The 22,949-nt window shown below is 38.2% G+C and overlaps 1 protein-coding gene across 1 annotated transcript in view; it reads left to right on the forward strand.

Moving 5' to 3' along the window:
- The first annotated feature begins 2,851 nt into the window (after positions 1 to 2,851).
- The window catches only part of Ppp1r21 (protein phosphatase 1 regulatory subunit 21), a 66,722-nt gene continuing 46,624 nt past the window's right edge, over positions 2,852 to 22,949 (forward strand). Inside the window, exons 1-6 of the mRNA XM_027934418.3 lie at positions 2,852 to 2,928; positions 15,958 to 16,026; positions 17,874 to 18,020; positions 20,124 to 20,225; positions 21,505 to 21,669; positions 21,848 to 21,906. Coding sequence (XP_027790219.1) covers positions 2,872 to 2,928; positions 15,958 to 16,026; positions 17,874 to 18,020; positions 20,124 to 20,225; positions 21,505 to 21,669; positions 21,848 to 21,906 — 599 coding nt within the window. The 5' untranslated portion in view covers positions 2,852 to 2,871. The remainder of the gene's footprint in view (positions 2,929 to 15,957; positions 16,027 to 17,873; positions 18,021 to 20,123; positions 20,226 to 21,504; positions 21,670 to 21,847; positions 21,907 to 22,949) is intronic.

Consider the following 22,949-nt stretch of genomic DNA (forward strand, 5'->3'; position numbering starts at 1 on the left):
GATTATTAGCAAATTGAAAATTATTAACGTTTTGAAAAAGACTTATAAACATTTCAAAGTCTATAATCCTCTTACACATTACAACGGATATAGCCTTAGTCCTTCACTATAAAATTCCTGGCTTACAGCCAAAGTACACCAAGATAACATAGGTTTTTTTTTTTTTTTTCTTTTCCATATTTTAAAAAAGTTATTTATTTTAATTAGGTATATAAGACAGCAGAATGCATTTTGATTCATTGTACACAATCACAGCACAACTTTTCATTTCACTGGTTGTACACAATGTAGCATCGCACCATATGTGCAGTCATACATGTTACCTAGGGTAATGATGTCCACCTCATTCCACCATCTTTCCTGCCCCCATACCCCCTCCCCTCCCCTTCCCTCCGTCTTGTATATTTTTTATTGGTACAGTATAGTTATACATAATGGTAGGATTCACTGTTACATATTCATACATGCATACAATATAACAATACAATTTGGCCAATATCATCCCTCTATATTTTCCCTTTTCCTCCTATCCTCCCTTTCCCTGGTCCCTTTCTTATACTCTACTGATCTCCCTTTGATTTTCATGACATTCTCCCTAGCCTCACACCTTTCTTTTCCTTTTTCCTCTCTAGCTTCCCATATGAGAGAAAACATACAACCTTTCACTCTCTGAGTTTGACTTATTTCACTTAATGTTCTCAAGTTCCAACCATTTTCCTGCAAATGACATAATTTCATTCTTACCATGACTGGATTAAATTTCATTGTATATATCACATTTTCTTTATCCATTCACTTATTGACAAGACACCTAGGCTGGTTCGATAGTTTGGCTATTGTGAACTGTGTTGCTATAAACATAGGTATGCATGTATCACTACAGTATGATGACTTTTCTAATTCCTTAGGATAAATACCAAGGAGAGGTATAGCTGGGTCATATGGTGGTTCCATTCCTAGTCTTTTGAGAAACCTTCATACTAATTTACATAGTGGTTGTATTAATTTAAAATCTCACCCACAATGTAAAAGTGTTCTTTTTCCCCCCACATCCTTGCTAGCATTTATTGTTGTTTGTATTCTTGATGGCTGCCACTTTAACTGGAGTGAGATGAAATCTCAATGTGTTCTTGATTTGTATTTCCCTAATTGCTAATGTCTAACATTTTTTCATATAACAGTTTTTTAATCATGAAAAATTTCAAGCATTCTAAAGTGCTAATATAACATCTCTATACTATTATTTAGATAATAAATGTTAACCCTATCATATTTACTTTAAAAATTATGGAAATAAAAATAAAGTTTAGGCTGGGTGTGGTGGCACAATCCAAGCAACTCAGGATACTAAGCAGGAGCATCACAAGTCTGGGGCCAGGTTTGGCAATTTGGCAAAACCTTGTGTAAAACAAACAACAAACAACAACAATAAAAACTGGGGATGTAGTGCAATGGTAAAGCACCCCTGGGTTCAATGCCCAGTAACCAATACACACACAAAATACACACACCCCGTAGTAAAGTTTACATTCCTTTCTTCCCAGTTTCCTCACCCTGTTTCTCATTAGAGGCAACCAGTATCCAGAATTTGATGTATCCCTTTCAGTTCTTGTTTCTGTATTTTTAGTACATGTTTGTGTGTCCACAAACAATACAAATGTTACTTATTTAAAAAATGTACCTATACTATAGTATGATGCAATTTCTTTTTATATTTAACATGCCCTTTTGCCTTGTTGATACAAACAAATGCAGACACACACAAATCTAGTCATTAGTTTTAATATCCATATTGTAATTCATGGCAAATATGTAGCCTATATCTATTTATCCATTTCTTTATTGATGAAAATTTCAATGTTGCAATGAAATGCAATGCCTACTAAAATTCTAAAAAACGTTAAAACGAATGAGTGGATGCAGTTTGTAATTCAAGCAAAAGTGTCATAAAATATCCCAGGCAGACTAGTTTTTGTTTCCTTTTTTTTTTTTTTTTTTTTACTGTTAACTCCACTCTATCTGCATGCTTGGCAGAAAACATCTGCAATTTCCTAACGGCCTTTTACTCAATTCACTGAAAAAGACTAACGTGTGCTTCCGGGGACAGGGGTGGGCGGGCGGTGGGGCTTGGGTACAGAACCGACACAAAGAAATTTCAGTATCAAAATACAAAAAAGACAGTAAGGGTTTGTCTGGTCTGAAGCAAGAGAAAGTGGCAGCAGCAAGCGTTATACGTTTGGGGTAGGTCTGATAGGTCACAGTGCAGGGCATGTCCCGTGCTGCCATCTCCGGATAACCAGATAGCGGAATACAGAGGTCTTTTTCTCCACGCTCCTTGCGAACAAGGTAACCATCAAATGCCAGTCGGTTGCCATAGGAACTGGGAAGCACGGGGTAGGTTAGAATTCTTGATGTTCTTAGAATGTTTCTTCTTCCGGTCCTCTGCTCTTCGCAACCACGGTCTCACTTCTCCGTCCCCCGCCCACTCTGTACACTCATCAGTCGCTTCCCTTCTCGATACGCCCCGTCTCCGTTCCGGGTCGCCATCTTGTCGCGTGGTCCAAGATGGCGCCCTCTGCTCTCAGAGGCAGAATCCTAGCGCGCCAGCGAGACGGCGCGCGCACGTGCTCGGGGGCGTAAGGGTGGGGCGGTGACGTCGAGACGTCGACACGCCCCCGGTGGTCGCTCCGCCCCCGGTCCCACTCCGCCTTCCTCCCTCCCCGAGAACCCGGAAGCGGAGGAGGAGGCGCGGCGGCAGTGGCCGAGCAGCAGACGCTGGCTGAGCCGTGCCCTGGAGCGGGTCTGGGGTTGGGGGCGGGGGGCGGGACTGAGCGGCCTGGACAGCCTGGCCTGGACGGGGCGGGGGAGGCCATGGCCTCGGCAGAGTTGCAGGGGAAGTACCAGAAGCTGGCTCAGGAGTACTCGAAGGTACCCATCGTGGGCGGGGAGTAAGGGGTCCCTGGCCCTGCGGCTTTGGGTTGCCTTGGCAGCGACTTGTCGGGACGGAGGGGGACCGCTGAGGGGGACGCGAGCGCGCCCCTCCCCGCCCCTCCCCTCCACCTTCTCTGTCCACCATTACCTTGCCTCTACCTGCAGCTCCCACGAGATGGGGCCGGGCGGTGGCTGGGTCTGTGTGCGTCTCTGCAGAAATGAGCTGGAGTTTGATTGTTCCTTCTTACTGAACTAGAGGGCTTGGCACTGGGATGTCAGAAATCCAGGCTTCTGCCTCTGGTGCTGGCCCTGAGGGGAAGAGAAAGGTTTGGACCACCCCTTCCCTAGCTGCTTCCTCACTTTTCCCATACCAAGTGATGGGGAAGATCTACCGTTGTTCTTCCCTTCCTTTAGGGATGATTAAGAGCCATTTCTGCCCCTAAATCGATTTGGGAGGGTAAATAGTGTCATTCGTGTAAACTGCCTCACTAGAGATGGATGGCTATGAATGTATTCAGTGCTCTCGCAAGATGTTGTCTGGAATGATTTTGACAGCTTGCAGCTTGAGTACTAGGGCTGTGCCCTCTCCCCCTCTCTCCCTCTCTCCTCACTTTCCCTCTCCTTCCCTCCCTCCCTCTCTCCTCTCCTCTCATTCACCAGGAATAGGACAGAACAACCAGCAGTTGCTCCATACATGTTGAATTAAGCAAAATAGGGACCTGCTCCTTTGTCGTGTTTACAGCATCAGTCTTAAATGGTGGAACTCCTTCCTTGGACAAGGGTGGTGCAGTTTCTGGGTAGGGTGTTTCTGCCTTAATATTTTAATGAAGTTATTAAAGTGCTTTGATCTTTGGAAATTGATTCAGCAGTCATTAAGCTGAATTTTCAGTGATCTTGGCATTCATGGAGTCAATGGGAAGACTTAGCCTCCTTTTTACAGTTTGGAGAAATTGAGATGCACCATTCCCCTCCCCCCCTCCCCCCTTAGGATTTCATTCAACAGATATTCAGCAAGGTGAAAGGAAATATTTTTGAAAAATAAAACCCGTATCTAAACATAAACACTTAAGTCTTCACCATCAAATAGGAGCCCTTTGAGGCACTACGCATATTCCAACTGCAAAACTTTCTTGCATTACCATTTGAAATCATCTTAAGATCCTGTGACACAGTGTCAGTGAAGGCAAGTTTTCATCCTTTGAAGGAGAATTTCCTTGTTTGAAAGGACCAAAAGTTTGGAGCCAATCCATACAATGAAGGGGGGGTAGGGTGGAGGATGGCAGTGCTCAAAGTTGCCTCTACTATATTTGGTTGAAAATGTTTTGTGGGTATAAAGGGACTGATTTTCTTTTTTGGAGAGTAAACAAGCTCAGAAAGCAATTCCAAATGGCAAAAGAGGAGTTGCAAAAATGTTTTGAGCAGTTACTACATTGATCAAATAATTTTATAGCCTCATAAAGTAATTAAAAAACTTTGAAAGATTTTATTCTTTTAGTAATACAAATGTGTTTAACAGATACTTAATGGACTACCTGTGAGCATTATGCCAGGGTCCATTGAGTGAGGCAGGGTTCTAGCTATAGGGGTCACCTTTAAGAGAAAGTTCAAACATAGTACATAATTATGATACAGTATAACAAGTGCTAGTTCAAAGGGAGCACCAAGGCAGTCCTCCTGGAGTAAGGCTAAAAGTTATTTAGATTAGGGAGTAGGGAAGGTGGAAGGAGGTAGTAGCTTTCCAGACTCTATAAGATAAATGGCAGAGTGGTGAAATGAGGTTGGAGAGGTAAGCAATTTGGACTGGATCATGAGTTGTGGATATCAAATAATAAGTGTGAACATTATCTTTTTTTTTTTTTTTTTTAATCTCCAGGATTGAATTCAGGGTGCCCTACAACTGAGCTGTATCTCTGGGCCATTTTATTTTATTTTGAGACAGAGTCTAAATTGCCCAGGCTGGCCTCCATATTCCACCCCTCCTGCCTCAGCCTCCCAAATAGCTGGGATTACAGGCATGTTGTACCGCACCCACTGTAGTCTTTATCTTTTGAGTTATGTTTTTTTTTTTTTTTATAAGTTGAGGAGTGACATTACTTTTAGGAAAGAAACTGCTGACTTATGGAGTATGGGTTGAAATGGGGCAAGATTGGTGAAAAGGTAACTAAATAGTAGGCTGTTGGAATAGTTTTGGGGAGAATAATGTAGGGTTAAATAAAGTTAGTGATTTTGGGGATGGAGAGGGGAGGCTGGAATCAGGAACCATAATTAGAAAAATACTTCTTAGATTACTTCCTTTTTGAGTGAATGCTTTGTTCATAGCACTAAACTGATGAAAGATATAAAGAGTGCATTAAGGTGCTCATCTTTGGGTCTCATCCATTCTTTGGGACTTGGTGAGTGAGGGAGGACTCAGCAGTGACCCTGAAGTTCTGAGGTAAAGAGTTATAACTGCCAGTGACAGATGAAGATTGACAGGACAGAGAGCCCTTTGGAACAAAGGGGGTGTTAAAGGCTAGATGCAATCATAAAATGTAGTGATGGAGGGCACATTAAAGTTAGGCGATTCACACATTAGCTTGAGGTGATTTGAGGTGTAATTGCTGAAAATTTCTAATGGAGATGACCTGGCTAAAAGTGAGGACAAAGTCTAATGTTTTAAAGTAATTCCCATAAAGATGAACTTTGAGAGTTAATCTGGGTAGAAATGTGGGGAACACTCATGGGAAGGCTGTGCCAGGAGGAGGGATGCTAAGGGGAATATAGGAAGTTTGTCAAACTTGGGACCATCTCCTTTATCGGGCCTGACCATTTCTTTACCACTGAACTATATTCCTAGCCCCCCACCCCATTAAAAAAATTTTTTTTTTTGAAACAGGTCTCGCTAAGTTGCTGAGTCTGGCCTTAAACTTGTGATTCTCCTTTCTTAGCTTCTGAGTTGCTAGGATTACAGGTGTGAGCCATTGTGCCCAGCTCCTTTTCTCATTCTTTTACATTGCATTGCTATAGAAATTTTACAGCACAAGATACAGAGACTGGTCAAAAAATTTCATGTGCTTTTCCCTGTCAATTCCGGTGTGATACATTTTCTAGATGAGTTCTGTGACCTCTTCATTCCTGTGCCTATGCAAGGGGTAGTCAATCATTTTATTACCTTCCCTGGTACAGAAATTGTGGGCTGATACTGAAATCTATTTATACTGTACTTTTGTTTTATTTAGGATACTAAGGAAAAAGATTTTCTGTTACTCTACAAGGAAGCCTACATATCAGAAGAGCAGTAAGCACGATCCCTAATCCAAAGACTTTGAAAAATGTTCTCCTTCTTTGGTGTACATCTCAGCTTGTAATTCAGGAAAGGGTCTTTCCTTGCTTAAGAACTATGGTAATAATTTTTCATCCTCAGAAGTTTTAAAAACAACAATAACGACAACACACACACACACACACACACACACACACAAACCCAAAAAACAAAAACAAACAAACAAAATCCCACCAAGTTTTGAGAAGCTCCCATAAAAGACACTGAGAATATGGTTAGATAAAAAATGAACCATGGGAGCCAATACAGGACAGAATTAGGAACCAAACAGGTTGCTAAAACAAAGTGTTATAGAAAGGTTGATAAAAATGGAGATGAAGACTCCAGTGGTTTGGGAAACTAGGAAGTCATTAGAGGCTTTTAAAATGTCAGAGTCAGTAGTTTGAGGGAGGGAGAAGGTATGTAGGGACAGGTTTTCAAAGTTATTAGGTAAAGATGCAAGGGAAAGCTAATCAAGGCAGTATTGCCTGTACCATGTGTGAGCAAGTCTCAAGATCTTGCTAATATTTGTGTTGTGCTAGGTCAGTGATTCTCAAAGTGTGTGTCCTGGACCCCTATTATCTGAGAATGGATTAGAAATGCAGACTCCTGAGTCTGCCCTGGACTTACTGAATCTGAAACTAGTGGTAGAACCCAGCAAGTCTATGGTGTAACAAACTACTGTGATTTTGTTGCACATTATATTAGTAAGTAATTGTTACTGCCACATAGTCCCTGAGGCAGCTAACTTATAACAAATGTTTATTTAGTTCACAGTTTTGAAAGTTCCAAGCCCAAACAGTGAAAGGCTTAGTAAAGGCTCACCCTTGATACTTATGGCACATGGTGAATGACAATGGCAGGAGTACTAGGGAGCAAGCACTTAATTACCTTTTGAACCATCATGCAGAGACAGACAGACCCCAGGGTCCACAGAGCCTCCCAGTGTGGCCACCCTATAGACCAAACCTTTAGATATGAACTTTTGGGGGACCCTGAACATTCTAACCGTAGCACATGCTAAACTTTAAAGATCAAAATTCAAGAAATGGTATCAGAAATGGAGAGGGGGAGCAGAGAAGTGGTATTAGCAAAGTATTAGCAAAATAATTTTGCTAAAAATTAAATTTGTCATTTTTCCCCAGCCCTTTAAATTTTTTTTGTTAATTTTTTTTTAGTTGTAGTTGGACACAATAACTTTATTTTATTTATTTGTTCTTATGTGGTGCTGAGGATCCAATTCCGTGCCTCACACGTGCTAAGTGAGTACTCTACTGCTGAGGCACCTCAGCCCCTTTTTTGTTAAATTTTGAGACAGGTTCTTGATATGTTGCTCAGACTGGCCTTGAATTTATGCTCCTCCTGCCTCAGATTCCCAAGTTGCTGGAATTACAGGCATGTGCCATCATGCTTTCTCTATTATTGAAACTAGTTTTTTTTTTTTTTTCTTTTTTCTTTTTTGGTACTAGGGACTTAACTTAGGGGTGCTTAACCACTGAGCCACATTCCCAGCACTTTTTGTATTTTCTTTCTTCCTTCCTTTCTATTATTTGATTTCTTCTTAGATATACATGACAGTAGAATGTATTTTGGCCTATCATACATACATGGAGTATAACTTCCCATTCTTGTAGTTGTACATAATATGGCATTACACTGGTTGTGTATCCATATATGTACATAAGAAAGTTATGTCAGATTCATTCCATTGTCTTTCCTTTTCCCATCCCTTCTCCCTTCCCTTCATTCCCCTTTTTCTAATCCAAAGTACTTCTGTTCTTCTCTCCACCTCTCTTATTGTGTGTTAGCAGCTGCATACCAGAGAGAACATTTGGCCTTTGGTTTTTTGGGATTGGTTTATTTCACTTAACATGATAGTCTCCAGTTCCATCCATTTACCAGCTAATGCCATAATTTCATTCTTCTTTATGGCAGAGTAATATTCCATTCCTCATTTTCTTTATCCATTCAGTTGTTGAAGGGCACCTAAGTTGGTTTCAGTTTTGTGAATTGAGCTGCTATAAATATTGTTGCAGCTGTGTCACTGTAGCATGCTGATTTTAAGTCCTTTGGGTGTAAATCAAGGAGTGGGATAACTAGGTGAAATGGTGGTTCCATTCCAAGTTTTCTGAGAAATCCTGATACTGCTTTCCATAGTGGTTGCATCAATTTGCAGCCCTACCAGCAATGTATGAGAGTACCTTTTCCCCACATCCTCCCCAACATTTATTATTTATATTCTTGATAATTGCCATTCTGGCTAGAGTGAGATGAAATTTCAGTGTAGTTTTAATTTGCATTTCCCTAATTGCTAGAGTTGTTGAACATTTTTTTTCATATATTTGTTGACCAATTGTATGTTTTCTGTGAAGTGGCATTGGCACCACTGATTAGGTTATTTATTTATTTGGTGTTAAGTTTTTTGAGTTCTTATATAGGAGATTAGTGCTCTATCTGAGGTATAGATGGCAAAGATTTTCTCCCATTCTGTAGGCTCTCTCTTCACGTTCTTGATTTGTTTCCTTTTCTGTGAAGAGATTTTTTAGTTCGAAACCACACCATTTTTGATTCTTGATTTTACTTCTTGTGCTTTAGGAGTCTTGTTGGAGAATTCAGTTCCTAAGCCGACATGATGGAGAGTTGGGCCTACTTTTTCTTCTAGGAGGTACAAGGGTCTCTGGTCTAATGCCTAGGTCCTTGATCCACTTTGAGTTCAGTTTTGTGCAGAGTGAGAGATAGGGGCTTGATTTCATTTTGCTACATATGGATTTCCAATTTTCCCAGAACCATTTGTTGAAGAGACTATCTTTTCTCCAACGTATGTTTATGGAGCCTTTGTCTAGTATGAGATAATGGTATTTATGTGGGTTTGTCTCTGTGTCTTCTATTCTCTTCCATTGGTCTTCATGTCTGTTTTGGTGCCAATATCATGCTGTTTTTGTTACTGTAGCTCTGTAGTGAAATTTAAGGTCTTGGTATTGTGATGCCTTCTGCTTTACTTTTCTTACTAAGGATTGCTTTGGCTATTCTGAGCCCCCTATTTTTCCAAATGAATTTCATGATTGCTTTTTCTATTTCTATGAAGAATAACATTGGAATTTTAATAGGAATTGCATTAAATCTATATAGTGCTTTTGGTAATATGGCTGTTTTGATGATATTAATTCTGCCTATGCATGGGAGATCTTTCCATCTTCTAAGGTCTTCTTCAATTTCTTTCTTTTGTGTTCTGTAGTTTTCATTGTAGAGGTGTATCACGTATTTTGATAAGTTGATTCCCAAATGTTTTATTTTTCTTGAGGCTACTGTGAATGGGAAAAGTTCCTTAATTTCTCTTTGAGTTGACTCATCACTGATGTACAGGATATTTTATTTAGAGACAGAGTCTTGCTAAGTTGCTTAGGGCCTCACTAAGTTGCTGAGGTTGGCTTTGAACTTGCGATTCTCCTGCCTCAGCCTTCCAAGCTGTTGGGATTAGAGGCATGTGCAGCTGCACACAGCCCTCTTGTACTTTATGAATCTTTATTTGAAGCAGTTGAAACTGATAGGAGAGCCAAACATTCATTAATTCTCTAACAGTTTACTTTGCAATTAATGCTTCTTTTAGTTGTGAAGGAGATCCCCATTGGGAACTTTTTAGACTTATCCTCTGAGTACAGAGCTACTTATATTGGGAAAGAGTCAGTTTGGTTCAGTGTGTTTTCTGTTCAGATAATGAGGCTTGGTGGAATCTGATTATCACTCCTTGCTGTGAGAGAAGTAGCCTCAGGAGCTGGGTTGATACTGAAGCTGGTTTGAAGAACAACTTTGTGTTCAGTGCTATCCAATGGAACTGTCCATGAGAATGAAAATGTTCTTTGTGCTGTCTAGCAGATTAACCACTTGCCATGTTTGGTAATTGGCATTCAAAATGAAGTTAGTGTGGTGGATTAGGAACTAAATTTTAGATTTTATTTATTTTAAATAAATGTAAATTGCTACCCTGTTGAACGGGGCTTGTTTAGATCTTAGATCAGTGCATCCCAAATGTAGATATCTGTGTGATTTGCCTGAAGACCTGGCTAAACTGCAGATCCTGTTTTAGTGGTTCTGGGGTTGGGTGTGAGATTCTGTTCCCAAGCAGTGCTGCTGCAGCTATCCAGGGACTACACTTTGAATAGTGAATAGCCAGGTCCTAGAAAGACAAGGGTTGGCCCACTCTTCCTCTTTAGTTCAGTGTCTTACCCACCCAGTCACTGATGGCGGGTAGCTTGACTGCAAGGGTTGAGGGTAGTTGTCCTCATGAGTTTCCCTGCATGAGAGCAGGAGCAGGAGAAAAGGTTCCATTTTGGGCTGGGTTGAAGAGGAGTTTTTTTCCTGCATCAGTGACAAAATAAACCCAGACAGTAGTGTATAGTAAGTAGCCTGCACATGCTTTATCCCTTCCTGGCATGGGAACAAGCAGATAGCCCGAGAGAAAGACCAGTTGGTATTTCCAATACTTAGTATACTTAAATGCTATACCTGGAAGGAGTTTTAGGGATCATCAAAGCCAGGTAAGGCAATTCATACCTGCAGATAACTTCAATGTTCTGAAGCTTTTTTTTTTTTTTTTTTGGTGTGTGTGTGTGTGTGTGTGTGTGTGAGAGAGAGAGAGAGAGAGAGAGATACTGGGAATTGATTCCAGGGCCTCGCATATGCTAGGCAATCACTCTGTCACTGAGCTGCATCCCCAGCCCTTTTCATTTATATTTTGAGATAAGGTCTTTCTAAGTTGCCCTTGTTGGCCTTGAACTTGTGCTCCTCCTGTCTCAGCCTCCAGAGTAGATGGGATTGTAGGCATGTACCACTGTACCTAGCACATTCTGAAGCTTTGAATCAGAGTTTAGGTGAGGCTTAGTGTTACTTGTTGCCCACATAACTTTTTAATGAAGAAAAGCTGTATGTTTAAAGGCTCATTTTATAGGGCTATAAAACATGTTTAAATGTCAAACTGTCCATTGCATGAAAACAGCCATGTAAAAAATGATTTAAACCCAGATGATTGAGGTTTAGATGAACAATGCATGTGGGTGACTCATTGAACTCTCTCCACAAAGCCCTCCAACAGTTTGTGTTTGAAAACTATAAATCCCTCATCTCTGGCCAATTGTCCTATGAGAAATTGTCAGGGTGGTGTGAGAGAGTTCATAGTTGGCTCACCACTACTCTGTGTCCCTAGAGAAATAGCTTTGTGATAGGCCTGGATGATGCTGGACTACTCCAGAACCAAAGTTAAACAGAACAGGTCTGGGCACTAGTTATTAGAGAAGCATTCTCAGGACTTGTGAGGATTCTTGGTGTCCAATAGGACCACGAGGTTCCAATCGTTTGGAGAAGGGTCTTAGGAAATGTTAAAGTGACGATGGTCTCTTATAGTTGTATGATGCGTTACATTTAAATACCTTTATATTCAGTAATTTGATTAATTGACTAAAACTTTGAGTGCTTTCTCTATCCACAGCATTGATCTTTCATTGTAAGCAGGAAATACAAGGAAGTACATTGGAGTCTTTACCACGAAGAACAGTTTATATTAACAGATGGGAGAGGAGTACAGAAATCATACATAAATAACTTTAAGAAATTAAAATTGAACAGTTTAGTGAGAGATGTCTTATTACTAATAAATGCCAAAGAAACTGAGAAGCAAGCTCACTATGTGCTGCAAGGAGCAATTAGGAAAAAAATATGGAGGAAGTAGGATCAGAGGTAAGAAGTGGGCTTCTAGAAGGACAGATGGGATCTGGTTGGCCAAAGTAAAGAAAGGCTGGACTTTCAAAATAAAGATAAAGTTAATCAGATTTTTCAGGACAACAAAATGAGATTTAGAAGGATTAAGAGGGCTACATAGTTGGGATTTGGAGGTACTGTCCTCCACTGAAAGGAACAGAAGAGCTTGATGTGCAACGTCTGGAAATAGCCTGCATTGTCTCTTGGAGTTTTTGTGTCTAATGGAGACTAGAGGGCAGTTGTTTCTCCGTTATAACAACATGTATTGAATTCTCCACACTCATCTCCTACCAGCATTAGAGCTCATCTGGTGATCTTGGAACTGTATCTAAAACAGAAACACTGTGTTTGCCTCCCCTCTGTGGTGAATGCTGGAGAGGAGGAAGATGAAATCTTAAAAAGACCAGACTGATCACAGCACTATCAGCATTTGACATATTGCTCATTCTGTTGTGCAGTCATGTGGTGGCAATGATGCTGAAGTGCAGGGAGCATCAAATGCTACATAGTATAGTTGGAATGGCAGTAGATTCTGCCAAGCTAATCATTGTTATCCTTTCCTACTTACTAAATAATACACAGATATTTTAGATAAACATTTTTTAAAAAAGCAGTATTTTCTGTTAAGCAGTTTCTTTGAAACCATGTTGAGTTTTCAGTTTAGCAACAACATTTCCAAAGGGAAATCCAAATCATGTTTTATTATAATCAGATTAAATATTAAATAATTATTTGAATGTTCGTTTTTACTTTCTAATGAAGTGGTCTGTTCAGTTTGCTTTCATTGTGCATTACCAATGAAAGGCGTGGTTAATTTATGTTTGAAATTGCTGTGATTCTAGTCAGTGTGGTGGTATATTCCTGTAATCTCAGCTGTTTGGGAAGCTGAAACAGGAGGATTGCAAGTTGGAGGCCACCCTTGGCAACTTAGTTATACCTTGTCTAAAAATAAGAAACTGAGGATGTAGCTTAGTAGCAAAGTATCCCTAGGTTCAATCCCCAGCACATGCATGCACACACACACAAAAGAAAACTCCCCCCCAAAACAAAACAGAAAAACAGACTAAGTAACACATTATTCACAAGTATGTTAATATTACTTAAAAAGTAGAATGTTGCATGATGTAAGTTGGTATTAAACTGGTATTTCTCCCTTTTGAACTTATAGATCAGAGGTTACCAAACTTTTTCAGTAAAGAGCCAAATAATACACTAGTACACCTTTTAGGCTTGGGGCTATACAGTATCTATTATGACTATTAATATCTTTCTGTTGTATACAATACAGAAACTGATGAGTATGGTTATGATCCAGTAAAACTTTAAAGTAGGTAGAAAGCCAGTTTGGCCTGCATACCTTAGTTCACCAACTCCTTTTCTAGAGAACCCATTTTGTCCCATAGTTTCAGATGTAATATTTGCCAAACGTTCTACTTATAGGATGACTTATATACTTTAAAGATGCCATATTGTCCCTATGTCCTATTTAAAAGACACTCTGTTTTATTCTTCATGATAACAAAGGATATATAAGTTCTAGATTATGATTTTCAGTCTATTTTAATGGACCTGTGTCAATTTCATTGAAATATTAGCAGAATTAAAAACTTGGGATTTAATAATGGGTTGTAATGTTCATACTCTTTTTTTAAAGAGCAGGAAGTACTAGTATTGCTAATTATTATTATTATTATTAGGTACTGGGGATTGAATCCAGGGGCACACAAGCAACTGAGCCACATCCCCAGCCCTGTTTTGTATTTTATTAGAGATAGGGTGTTACTGAGGCTGGCTTTGAACTTGTACTTCTCCTGTCTCAGCCTCCCGAGCCACTGGGATTATAGGCGTGCGCCACTGAGCCCGGACCTAATTATCTTTTCATATTTGATCTTCCCTTTTAAATTACAAATTTTTCAAAAACGGGGACCATATCTTTTATTTCTTTCTATCTCTCATATCATTTAGTACAATGCCTTCCTTGGGCAAAGTATAAAAAATGCACCTGTTGTCCCTTTGGGTCCATTCTAATTATGAGACTTCAGTTTCCATTTGTGGAATACTTTATCGTTTCAAAATTGCTTTGTATAGGTCCCTTATCTGGTTCTCACAACAGCCTCAGAAAAAGGAAGATAGGGTATATATATTCATCCCTTTTGTAGACCATGTGGCTGATGTTCCAAAGGTGAAGTGAGTTTCTCAAGTTTATGTTGTCTAATAAATGGCACAATGGCTTTCTGTTGTAGCAGTTTAGTGTGATGTTTAACTTTCTAAAAGTAAGTTCATCTTTTTATTCTTTTAGTCATAGAATTGTACATTTTCTATAGAGTTTAAATATTTAGTTTATGGTTTAGCAGTCAAATATTTCTTTTTTTTTGACACAGAAGAATCATTTTTCCATAGTTTAAAGGAAACAGATCTGAGTTATGCACAATTAGAAATAGTTTTTTTTCCCTAAATCTCATAAATAAAATTGTCCTATTACTTCATTTTCAGAGAATAGACTGGCCATTCATGTTTTCTGCACTGGGCCCTTGGAATATGAGTCTGTATTTATTCTTATACATGCTGTGTTCTCTTTGCTGTGAATATATTACTCTTACTAGAAAAGGGGATTTTACCTTCTAGAACTCTGCCAGTGATGGTTATACAGATGAATACATAAGTCAAAAATCAAACTGCATATTTTTTTTATTCACATACTTTATTTTATTTTATATTTAGAGTCAGGGTCTTGCTAAGTTGCTTAGGGCATCACTGAGTTACTGAGACTTGCTTTGAACTTGCACCTCCTGCCTCAGCCTCCCAAGCTGCTGGGATTACAGGCGTGTACCACTGCGCCTTGCTTGTGTGCTTTATTTTAAATAAAGTTATGCCTGAATTTTTAGTAGTTAGTAATGGAGAAAAAAAAAAGCTCAAGTTCTCCCTCCTCTTCTCAAGCTTCCCCTTCACCAGCCTGCTGCTTTTTTTTTTTTCCTTCAATATAACTTTGTAAAATAGCAGTCACCGTTGTCTAGTTGGCATTACAACAGTGGAGTCAAACTGCTAGGGTCTGAATCTCAGCATTGCTACCACTTCTTCGTGCCTCGTCTTCCTCATTTCTAAACTGGAGGTAATTAGAATACTTACTTCCTAGGATTGTGAGGATTAGGATTAGATGAGGTAATGTGTAGAAAGCACTTCGGATGGTGCCTGGTCTGTAATGAGTGTTAAAATGCAAGGGGATATTATTATTTTAAAAACTGAACCTGTTCTTAGTTTTTGTGCACTGCCTTGACTGATGCCCGGTAACAGGTCTACCATTCTAAGGCCATTGTCTGCGATGACATTTGCAAGTCTAATATGAGGTGGTGTCCTGCTGGGTATGTTAGTGTCCCACAATTTGATTTTTTAAAAATATTTTTTATTTTTTAGTTTTTTAGATGGACACAATATCTTTATTTTATTTTTACGTGGTGCTGAGAATCGAACCCAGTGCCTCACGCATGCTAGGCAAGCACGCTACCACTTGAGCCACTTTCTTAGTCCATAATATGTCCAACTATATGTATTTTACTAATTATGTGCCAGAATTTCAAGGAAAATGGCATATTTAGTACCCTATTATTTATTATATTTTTTCTTTGTTTTCATTCTTCTTTTTATTTTTTGTATTTTTAATTTAAGGACCTGACTTAGTTTTACATAAGGAATGTTGGGCTAAAAATGGGAGACATGGATTTTAGTCACAGTTTTGTCATCAATTAGTTTTATGTCTTTGTGGAACTCAGCTTGTGTGTCCTTATTTATAAAATGGCAAATTATGATATCTGCTACGTTCTTTGGGGGCACATGCGTACACAATTTGTGTGTGTGTGTGTGTATGTATGTATGTATACACAAGAAGATACTTATTCAGTGTAATGATTCCTATAAAGTAATTACAAGTGATCTCTAATTGCTTTATTAAAAATAATTATTGCTTTCTCTATTTTTAGCTTCGGGCTCAGAATCAGGTCCTAAAAAAAGGTGTTGTGGATGAACAAGCAAATTCTGCTGCTTTAAAGGTATCTAACAGGTCATTTATGTTGTGAATGTTAAGCGTTTGGTGATACTCAAAGCAGGGGATTCAGCTGGTTTTCAGGGTTAAAGTCCCAACTCTGACACTGATTCACTAAGGATAGGGGATAATAATATTCTTTTTTGTGTTTAACACTCCTACTTGCTTAGGAATTACTATTATATGAATATTATATTTTGATTTTCTTAGCTAAAAATTACTTTAAAAGTGTTATTTGACTTTAATACATTTCTTCTGTACCTTGCCTTTATTTAGCTAAAATCCATCTGGATTAATGGGGCTTCTCATCTGTGGTCATCTCCAGACAGCACTTGGAGGGGGCTATGTTGTATTCATATTTGTATCCTTGGCACTCAGCAGATGGTAGGGCCCTAATAAATGGATTTGAATGTATAAATCATTTAGTCTATTAATCTTGCCTTTAGTTGAGCTAGTTGATATTAATTACCTTTGTTAATCTGAACACTGAGTGATAAATTTTACCATCAGAACCTTTGTTGACCTTAGTGGAGAAATATGATAGGAAATGAAGGAATTTGTTTCTACCTCATTTTGGTAGGCATGTAATAAATAATGCTTAGTGATATTTTTAAGTGATGGATAATTTAATACTAGGATGTAGATTCCTTCTTGGACAACCTAACAGTCTAATCTAGCAGACTAGCAAATTATCAACTATGTTGTAATTACAATGACCATTGTAATGAATAATAAAACAAAAAGTAATTTCTTTACATTATTATAATAAGTTACCACCAGTTGACTAATGTTCCAGCTCTACTAACCAGTCATTAATTTTGGAAGACCCTAACCCAACCTCTCTCTAAACTTCAGTTTCTGCAAGGGGGATGATAATGTTATCAGCCTCTACAGAGTTGTAAACCGTGAATAAAATAATAAATATACTTAGCACTGATATGTGAATGCTCCATAGGTGGAAACAGTAGTCACCATTGCAACTGCCACCACTGTTGACACTATCGCTACAATCATAGTTAATCAAACAACCAGCAATAGGAGGCTGTCAAACATGAAAGCAGACTACAACAAATAGGAAATACTTTCCCCAGTAATAGGCTTTAAATGAATTGCTGGGTATGGTAAATATTCATGGACTTGACTTTGTGTGTGTGTGAGATATACTGTCAGATTGGGGCACTCTACCTGAGCCACATCCCCAACCCTTTCTTATTTTTTATTTTGAGATTGGGTCTCACTAAGTTGGTGAAATTGGCCTTGAATTTGGAATCCTCCTGCCTCAGCTTCCCAAGTAGCTGAGATTACAGACCTGCCCCACTACACCTGACTATTCTGTTTTTTCAAAATAGAGCCAAACTAAATATTTCTCTCTAGCTTTCCATATTTCCTTATTTTGACTGATTTAAATTCAAGCAGAGAGGATTTATAGAAAAAAAGAAATACAAATACATTTTTTCCCATCCTTGTTCACTGAAGGGTATCAATAGTGAGTTTGAGTTCTCTTAAAACAAATTCAGGTTTATAAATTTGTGTCCTCAGGCTTTGTGTTTGTTCACTGTCATAGATTTAACAAAATATAGTTGTAGGTATTTTACTTTTAAGTTTTCAATACTGTTATTTCAGTATACTTGCTTTTTTAATTTTATTTTTTAATTTACTTGGTTTGGCCAAAAGATGATTTTTTCCTAAAACACAGCTAAAAACATAAGAACTGAAATGACAAACATGCAACTTGAATTTTCTAAAGCAAGAGATTTTGATTATATTTTCCTGGAACAAAGATTTTTTTCCCCCTATTATCTTTAAACCTCAAGGCTAAAGGGTGAGGTACATTTTGTTTTCACTTTGATATAGGAACAACTGAAAATGAAGGATCAGTCATTGAGGAAACTACAACAGGAAATGGATAGTTTGACATTTCGAAATCTGCAGCTTGCCAAGAGGGTAGAACTACTTCAAGATGAACTATCCCTAAGTGAGCCTCGAGGCAAGAAGAACAAGGTAGGTTCTTTAAAGGCAAGTTAGTGTGGCTCATCATGAGGCGCAGACACTGGTTTCAGCAGAAAACCCCATCTCCAAGTTCTCTAACATTTTATTATTATATGTTGATATTGGGTCAAGAAAGCAGACGTTTGCTATTAATATCTACTAAATATGCAAAAGTCAGTTTTAAGAGATGTATTAGCACCAAACTTGTATATAGTTGAGTTAGTGGCTGAGAAAAGTCAGTGGAATATTTCACATTGGTCACAATTGTTGATCTCTTTTAGTTACATGAAGTTGCCATTAACCCAAAGTAGGGCAGACAAAATGAGAAATATTGATAAACTTTAACTATTCATATGAAAGTGACAATTGAAACACAGGTTTCAACTTAGGTCTGTAAGTTTAAAATAGATGTATTTTCATAGTGTTTATTCTTATGAGGCCAATTTAGTATTCTTGTCTTGAGATTTAAAAATAAATGTTTTCCCTTAGGTTTTTTTTTTTTTTTTGGTCAGTTAAAATTGCTACTGCACTAGGATAGATGTTTGGTATTTTTGAACCTCCTATGATTAAGAAGTTGCTTTTGAGGGGGGTAGTAGGGGCTAGTGATAGAGTCTTGTAAGGTAGAGAGCCATACTCCAGAATGTATAGGTAGAAGCGGTTATAATAGAGTGGGTAAAAGTGTACAGTGACTCCGAAGAAGCAGTGTGTGTCTCATTGTGAGTGTTAAATGGGATCATGTGAAAGTGCCTAGGACTCTATTTGCCACATAATATGTGAATACCTTTTTCATATGTATTTCCCTACATGGGAGGATTCTCTGGAGTGCTAGTGTTCAAGTTAAGGGGGAAACAGGGGATAATAGACATGTATTAGAGTCACTTGGGAAGTTGTCAAAATACACATGCCCTGGAAATTTTGAAAGACCCCTGGGAAGGAAATAGCCATCTAGACTTCAAACAGGTGCACCAGGTTATTAATATTCCCTCCCCTGCTAGACTACAACTGTTTAGCAGAGGTGTGGGTATAACACTTGTGAATTATTTTTAATTAAAGCTATCCAAATTTGGAAGTACTTGAGGCCCGCAAACATGTCAGCAGCACTGTTCTTTTTGCATCTCTTGTGTTCAGACGTGATTAATATTTCATGTTACTATTGTTGTTTATACATAGCTGCTCTGTTTTCAGAGGGCTTTTAAAACTAATTTATGGGGCTGAGGTTGTGGCTGAGTGGTAGAGCTCTTGCCTAGCATGAGCCAGACACTGGGTTTGATCCTCAACCACATAAAAATAAATAAATAAAATAAAGGTATAAAAAATAAAATAAAACTAATTTATATTGAATCAGTAGGTAACTTTATTTTAAGTGAAGAACGAGGATACAGAAAAGGGAGAAAAGGGTGGTGTCTGATGTTTGAACACAATTGCATTGTTAGATTGTTCCTTGAATAGTCTGAGTTCTGTGAATCATCTGAAAACAAATGTTCATTATTAGATCTTTTAAATAGTACTATTATTCTCAGTAGAAAAAGTGAATATTAGTTAAAAAGCAAAGTGAAGGGATTTTAAAATAATCTTTGAGCTTTTTTCTTATGTTTATTTATAATAGCTTTATTTTACATGACTTTTTTTAAATTTAGAAATTTATGTGATTTCTTATATAGCTTATCTTTGTGAAATACTGCTACATTATTTATTATAATTTCTTAAGGGAGTTTAATAACTCAGACTCGTAGAATTGCTAAAATTCTCATTTCTGAAACTGAAAGATTAAATTGAAATGGTTTTTATTAGCATACTTATTATTACTAGCTTTCTGGGTCTGCTCTGTCTTCCAACAGAATTACCCCTGAATTTATCTGCAAAGAATAGTGAACCTTACTTGCTATTTTCTGTCATTCTGTCTTTCAAGTTTTCCTGCTTTTGGGAGTGTTTACACTTCCAGTTTGTATCACGTAGGAAAAGTTAAATGATGGACTGTATACCTTTTGCAGGGTTGTTTGAGAATGGTGAACACATAGAAGAGACAAGCTACTAAGGTGATAGAGAATCTGTGTACCTTAGGATGTTTCTCTAAAGGATGAAAGTTATGTGGACATAACTTATTCTTTCCATCAGAAAAGTGGAGAGTCTTCTTCTCAGTTGAGCCAAGAGCAGAAGAGTGTCTTTGATGAAGATCTGCAAAAGAAGATAGAAGAAAATGAACGGTTGCATATACAAGTGAGAAAGATCTTTCTCTTTTTCTCTATCAATTAAAAAATGGGTTACACAATCTGGAAGGTGGAAAAACCAAAGCAAATACACTGCTTTGTGTCCAGATGGATTTTTAATGTCTCTTGAGGTCTTTAAATTTATTTTCATTTCTCAAATCTTACATTTGTCTTGATTTGGATATCTGCTTTGAAGTATATGCTTTTATTCAAAGTACAGCAGAATAGCTTTATAATTTAACAATACAGAACTATACTGGGCACTATTCATTTTGCACAGGAAAATGACTGGATGGGTCATTTAATGAGGTTATCAGGAAGTAGGGTTTGCTTTCTAATTTATTAATGCTTAGTTGGTTTTTATCAGTACCTCTGTTAGACTATAATGCCTTTGAGGGTGTAGACTAGGTATGCTTTGTATGCCCAGCTCCAAGGTAGAACCTTACTCATGGCAGGTACTTGCGTATTTATATGGTGTTGAAAAGACACTGTCAGGCATTGTGTATTACTCCCTGGCTGTTGGCATGCCTCAAACCATTGAACATATTGTAAGAATCGTAATGCAGTATATCCAACTGCATTAATATTTCATGTTACTATTGTTGTTTATACATAGCTGCTCTGTTTTCAGAGGGCTTTTAAAACTAATTTATGGGGCTGAGGTTGTGGCTGAGTGGTAGAGCTAATTTTTTTTCGTTTTTGGTCAAATGATGGAAAATAAATATGCACAAATTCTTATCTTTGAAAATCTTAAAAAATGAGCTTTTGACTTCAGTATATTTTGTGTTTTACGTATTCGTAATTCTTAATCAGGATTAAATTCTTATTAAGGGAAAGAGCTCTGCCTTTTTTTAGGAATAGCACTTAAATTTTTGATTATTTCAGTGTGGAAGTAAGTAGAGTTGAAGTTACACTCTAATCAGTTGAATTCTCTGTGTGCCAAAAATTGTTTCAATAGAAATTCATGAGACCGAGAGGAAAGAAGTTCGGGCTTTGGGTAGGTTCCTTGTATTTAAATCTCATTTCTACTATATTTTGAACTGTGAGACATTAGACAAGTTATGTAACCCTTTCAAATTTCAATTTCCATATTTGTACAGGAGGGATAACAAAAAATACTACTTCTGATTCTCTCTTGGATTAAATGAGATAATGCCTATTTGATCTAGCACATTGAGCATATGGGGCCATATGGAAGTTGCTCAGTGAATAGTCACTGCTGTTGTTTTTTTTTCTCATTTATGCATATTAGACTGTGAAAAGTCAAAAAACATTTTTTTCTTTTTCAGTTTTTCGAAGCTGATGAACAGCACAAGCATGTGGAAGCAGAGCTGCGGAGTCGGCTGTCTGCTTTGGAGACAGAAGCTGCCCAGCACCAAGCTGTGGTAGATGGCCTGACACGCAAGTACATGGAAACCATCGAGAAACTGCAGAATGACAAAGCTAAACTAGAAGTAAGGTTCATTATTGTTAGAATGTTTTAAAAGTGGGTTAAGGCTTTTATAAATTGTTGGTGTGCTTTATAGAGAATAGAATTAGTCATTCCAGGCGACCCTGTAGCCTGAGTGGCCCCCATGTGTGCTCCCATCTGTAACCTAATATGTCAACTTTTCTTTTTCTTCTAAAATTCAGGTAAAATCTCAGACTCTAGAAAAAGAGGCCAAGGAATGTCGACTTCGAACAGAAGAATGGTATGTGGAAACATGAATTCCAAGCAACTCGTCTGTCTTATCTGTCTCACATTTGAGATGAGGAGATGGGAGCAGGATCCTTTATCATTCTCTGGGGACTTAGCATTCTTGAGAGAGGGGCTTGTGCCTTAGTCCTCAGCCTACAGATATGTTGGGCCATGGCAGGTACCCTTTTGGGGCTCCCATATTGAGGACTGGATACTTTCTATTTCAGCCTGCCCTAAAGAGAGGATTCATGCAGGAATGCTGACTGATAAACACTTTGCCAACCATTTTATGCTACATTTTGAATAAAGTAAAGGTCTATTCCCTAAAGATCTAAAAAGAGCATACTACAGGGATACTGCTACATCGATGTTCATAGCAGCACAATTCACAGTAGCTAGACTGTGAAACCAACCTAGATGCCCTTCAATAGATGAATGGATAAAAAAAATGTGGCATTTATACACAATGGAGTATTACTCTGCATTAAAAAATGACAAAATCATGGAATTTGCAGGGAAATGGATGGCATTAGAGCAGATTATGCTAAGTGAAGCTAGCCAATCCCTAAAAAACAAATGCCAAATGTCTTCTTTGATATAAGGAGAGCAACTAAGAACAGAGTAGGGAGGAAGAGCATGAGAAGAAGATTAACATTAAACAGGGACGAGAGGTGGGAGGGAAAAGGAGAGAGAAGGGTAACTGCATGGAAATGGAAGGAGACCCTCATTGTTATACAAAATTACATACAAGAGGAAGTGAGGGGAAAGGGAAAAAAAAAAACAAGGGGGAGAAATGAATTACAGTAGATGGGGTAGAGAGAGAAGATGGGAGGGGAGGGGAGGGGAGGGGAGGGGGGATAGTAGAGGATAGGAAAGGCAGCAGAATACAACATACACTAGTATGGCAATATGTAAAACAGTGGATGTGTAACCGATGTGATTCTGCAATCTGTATACGGGGTAAAAATGGGAGTTTATAACCCACTTGAATCAAATGTGTGAAATATGATATATCAAGAACTATGTAATATTTTGAACAACCAATAATAAAAAAAA

Source organism: Marmota flaviventris, chromosome 14 (assembly GCF_047511675.1).
Source record: "Marmota flaviventris isolate mMarFla1 chromosome 14, mMarFla1.hap1, whole genome shotgun sequence".
NCBI classification, from domain to species: Eukaryota; Metazoa; Chordata; class Mammalia; order Rodentia; family Sciuridae; genus Marmota; species Marmota flaviventris.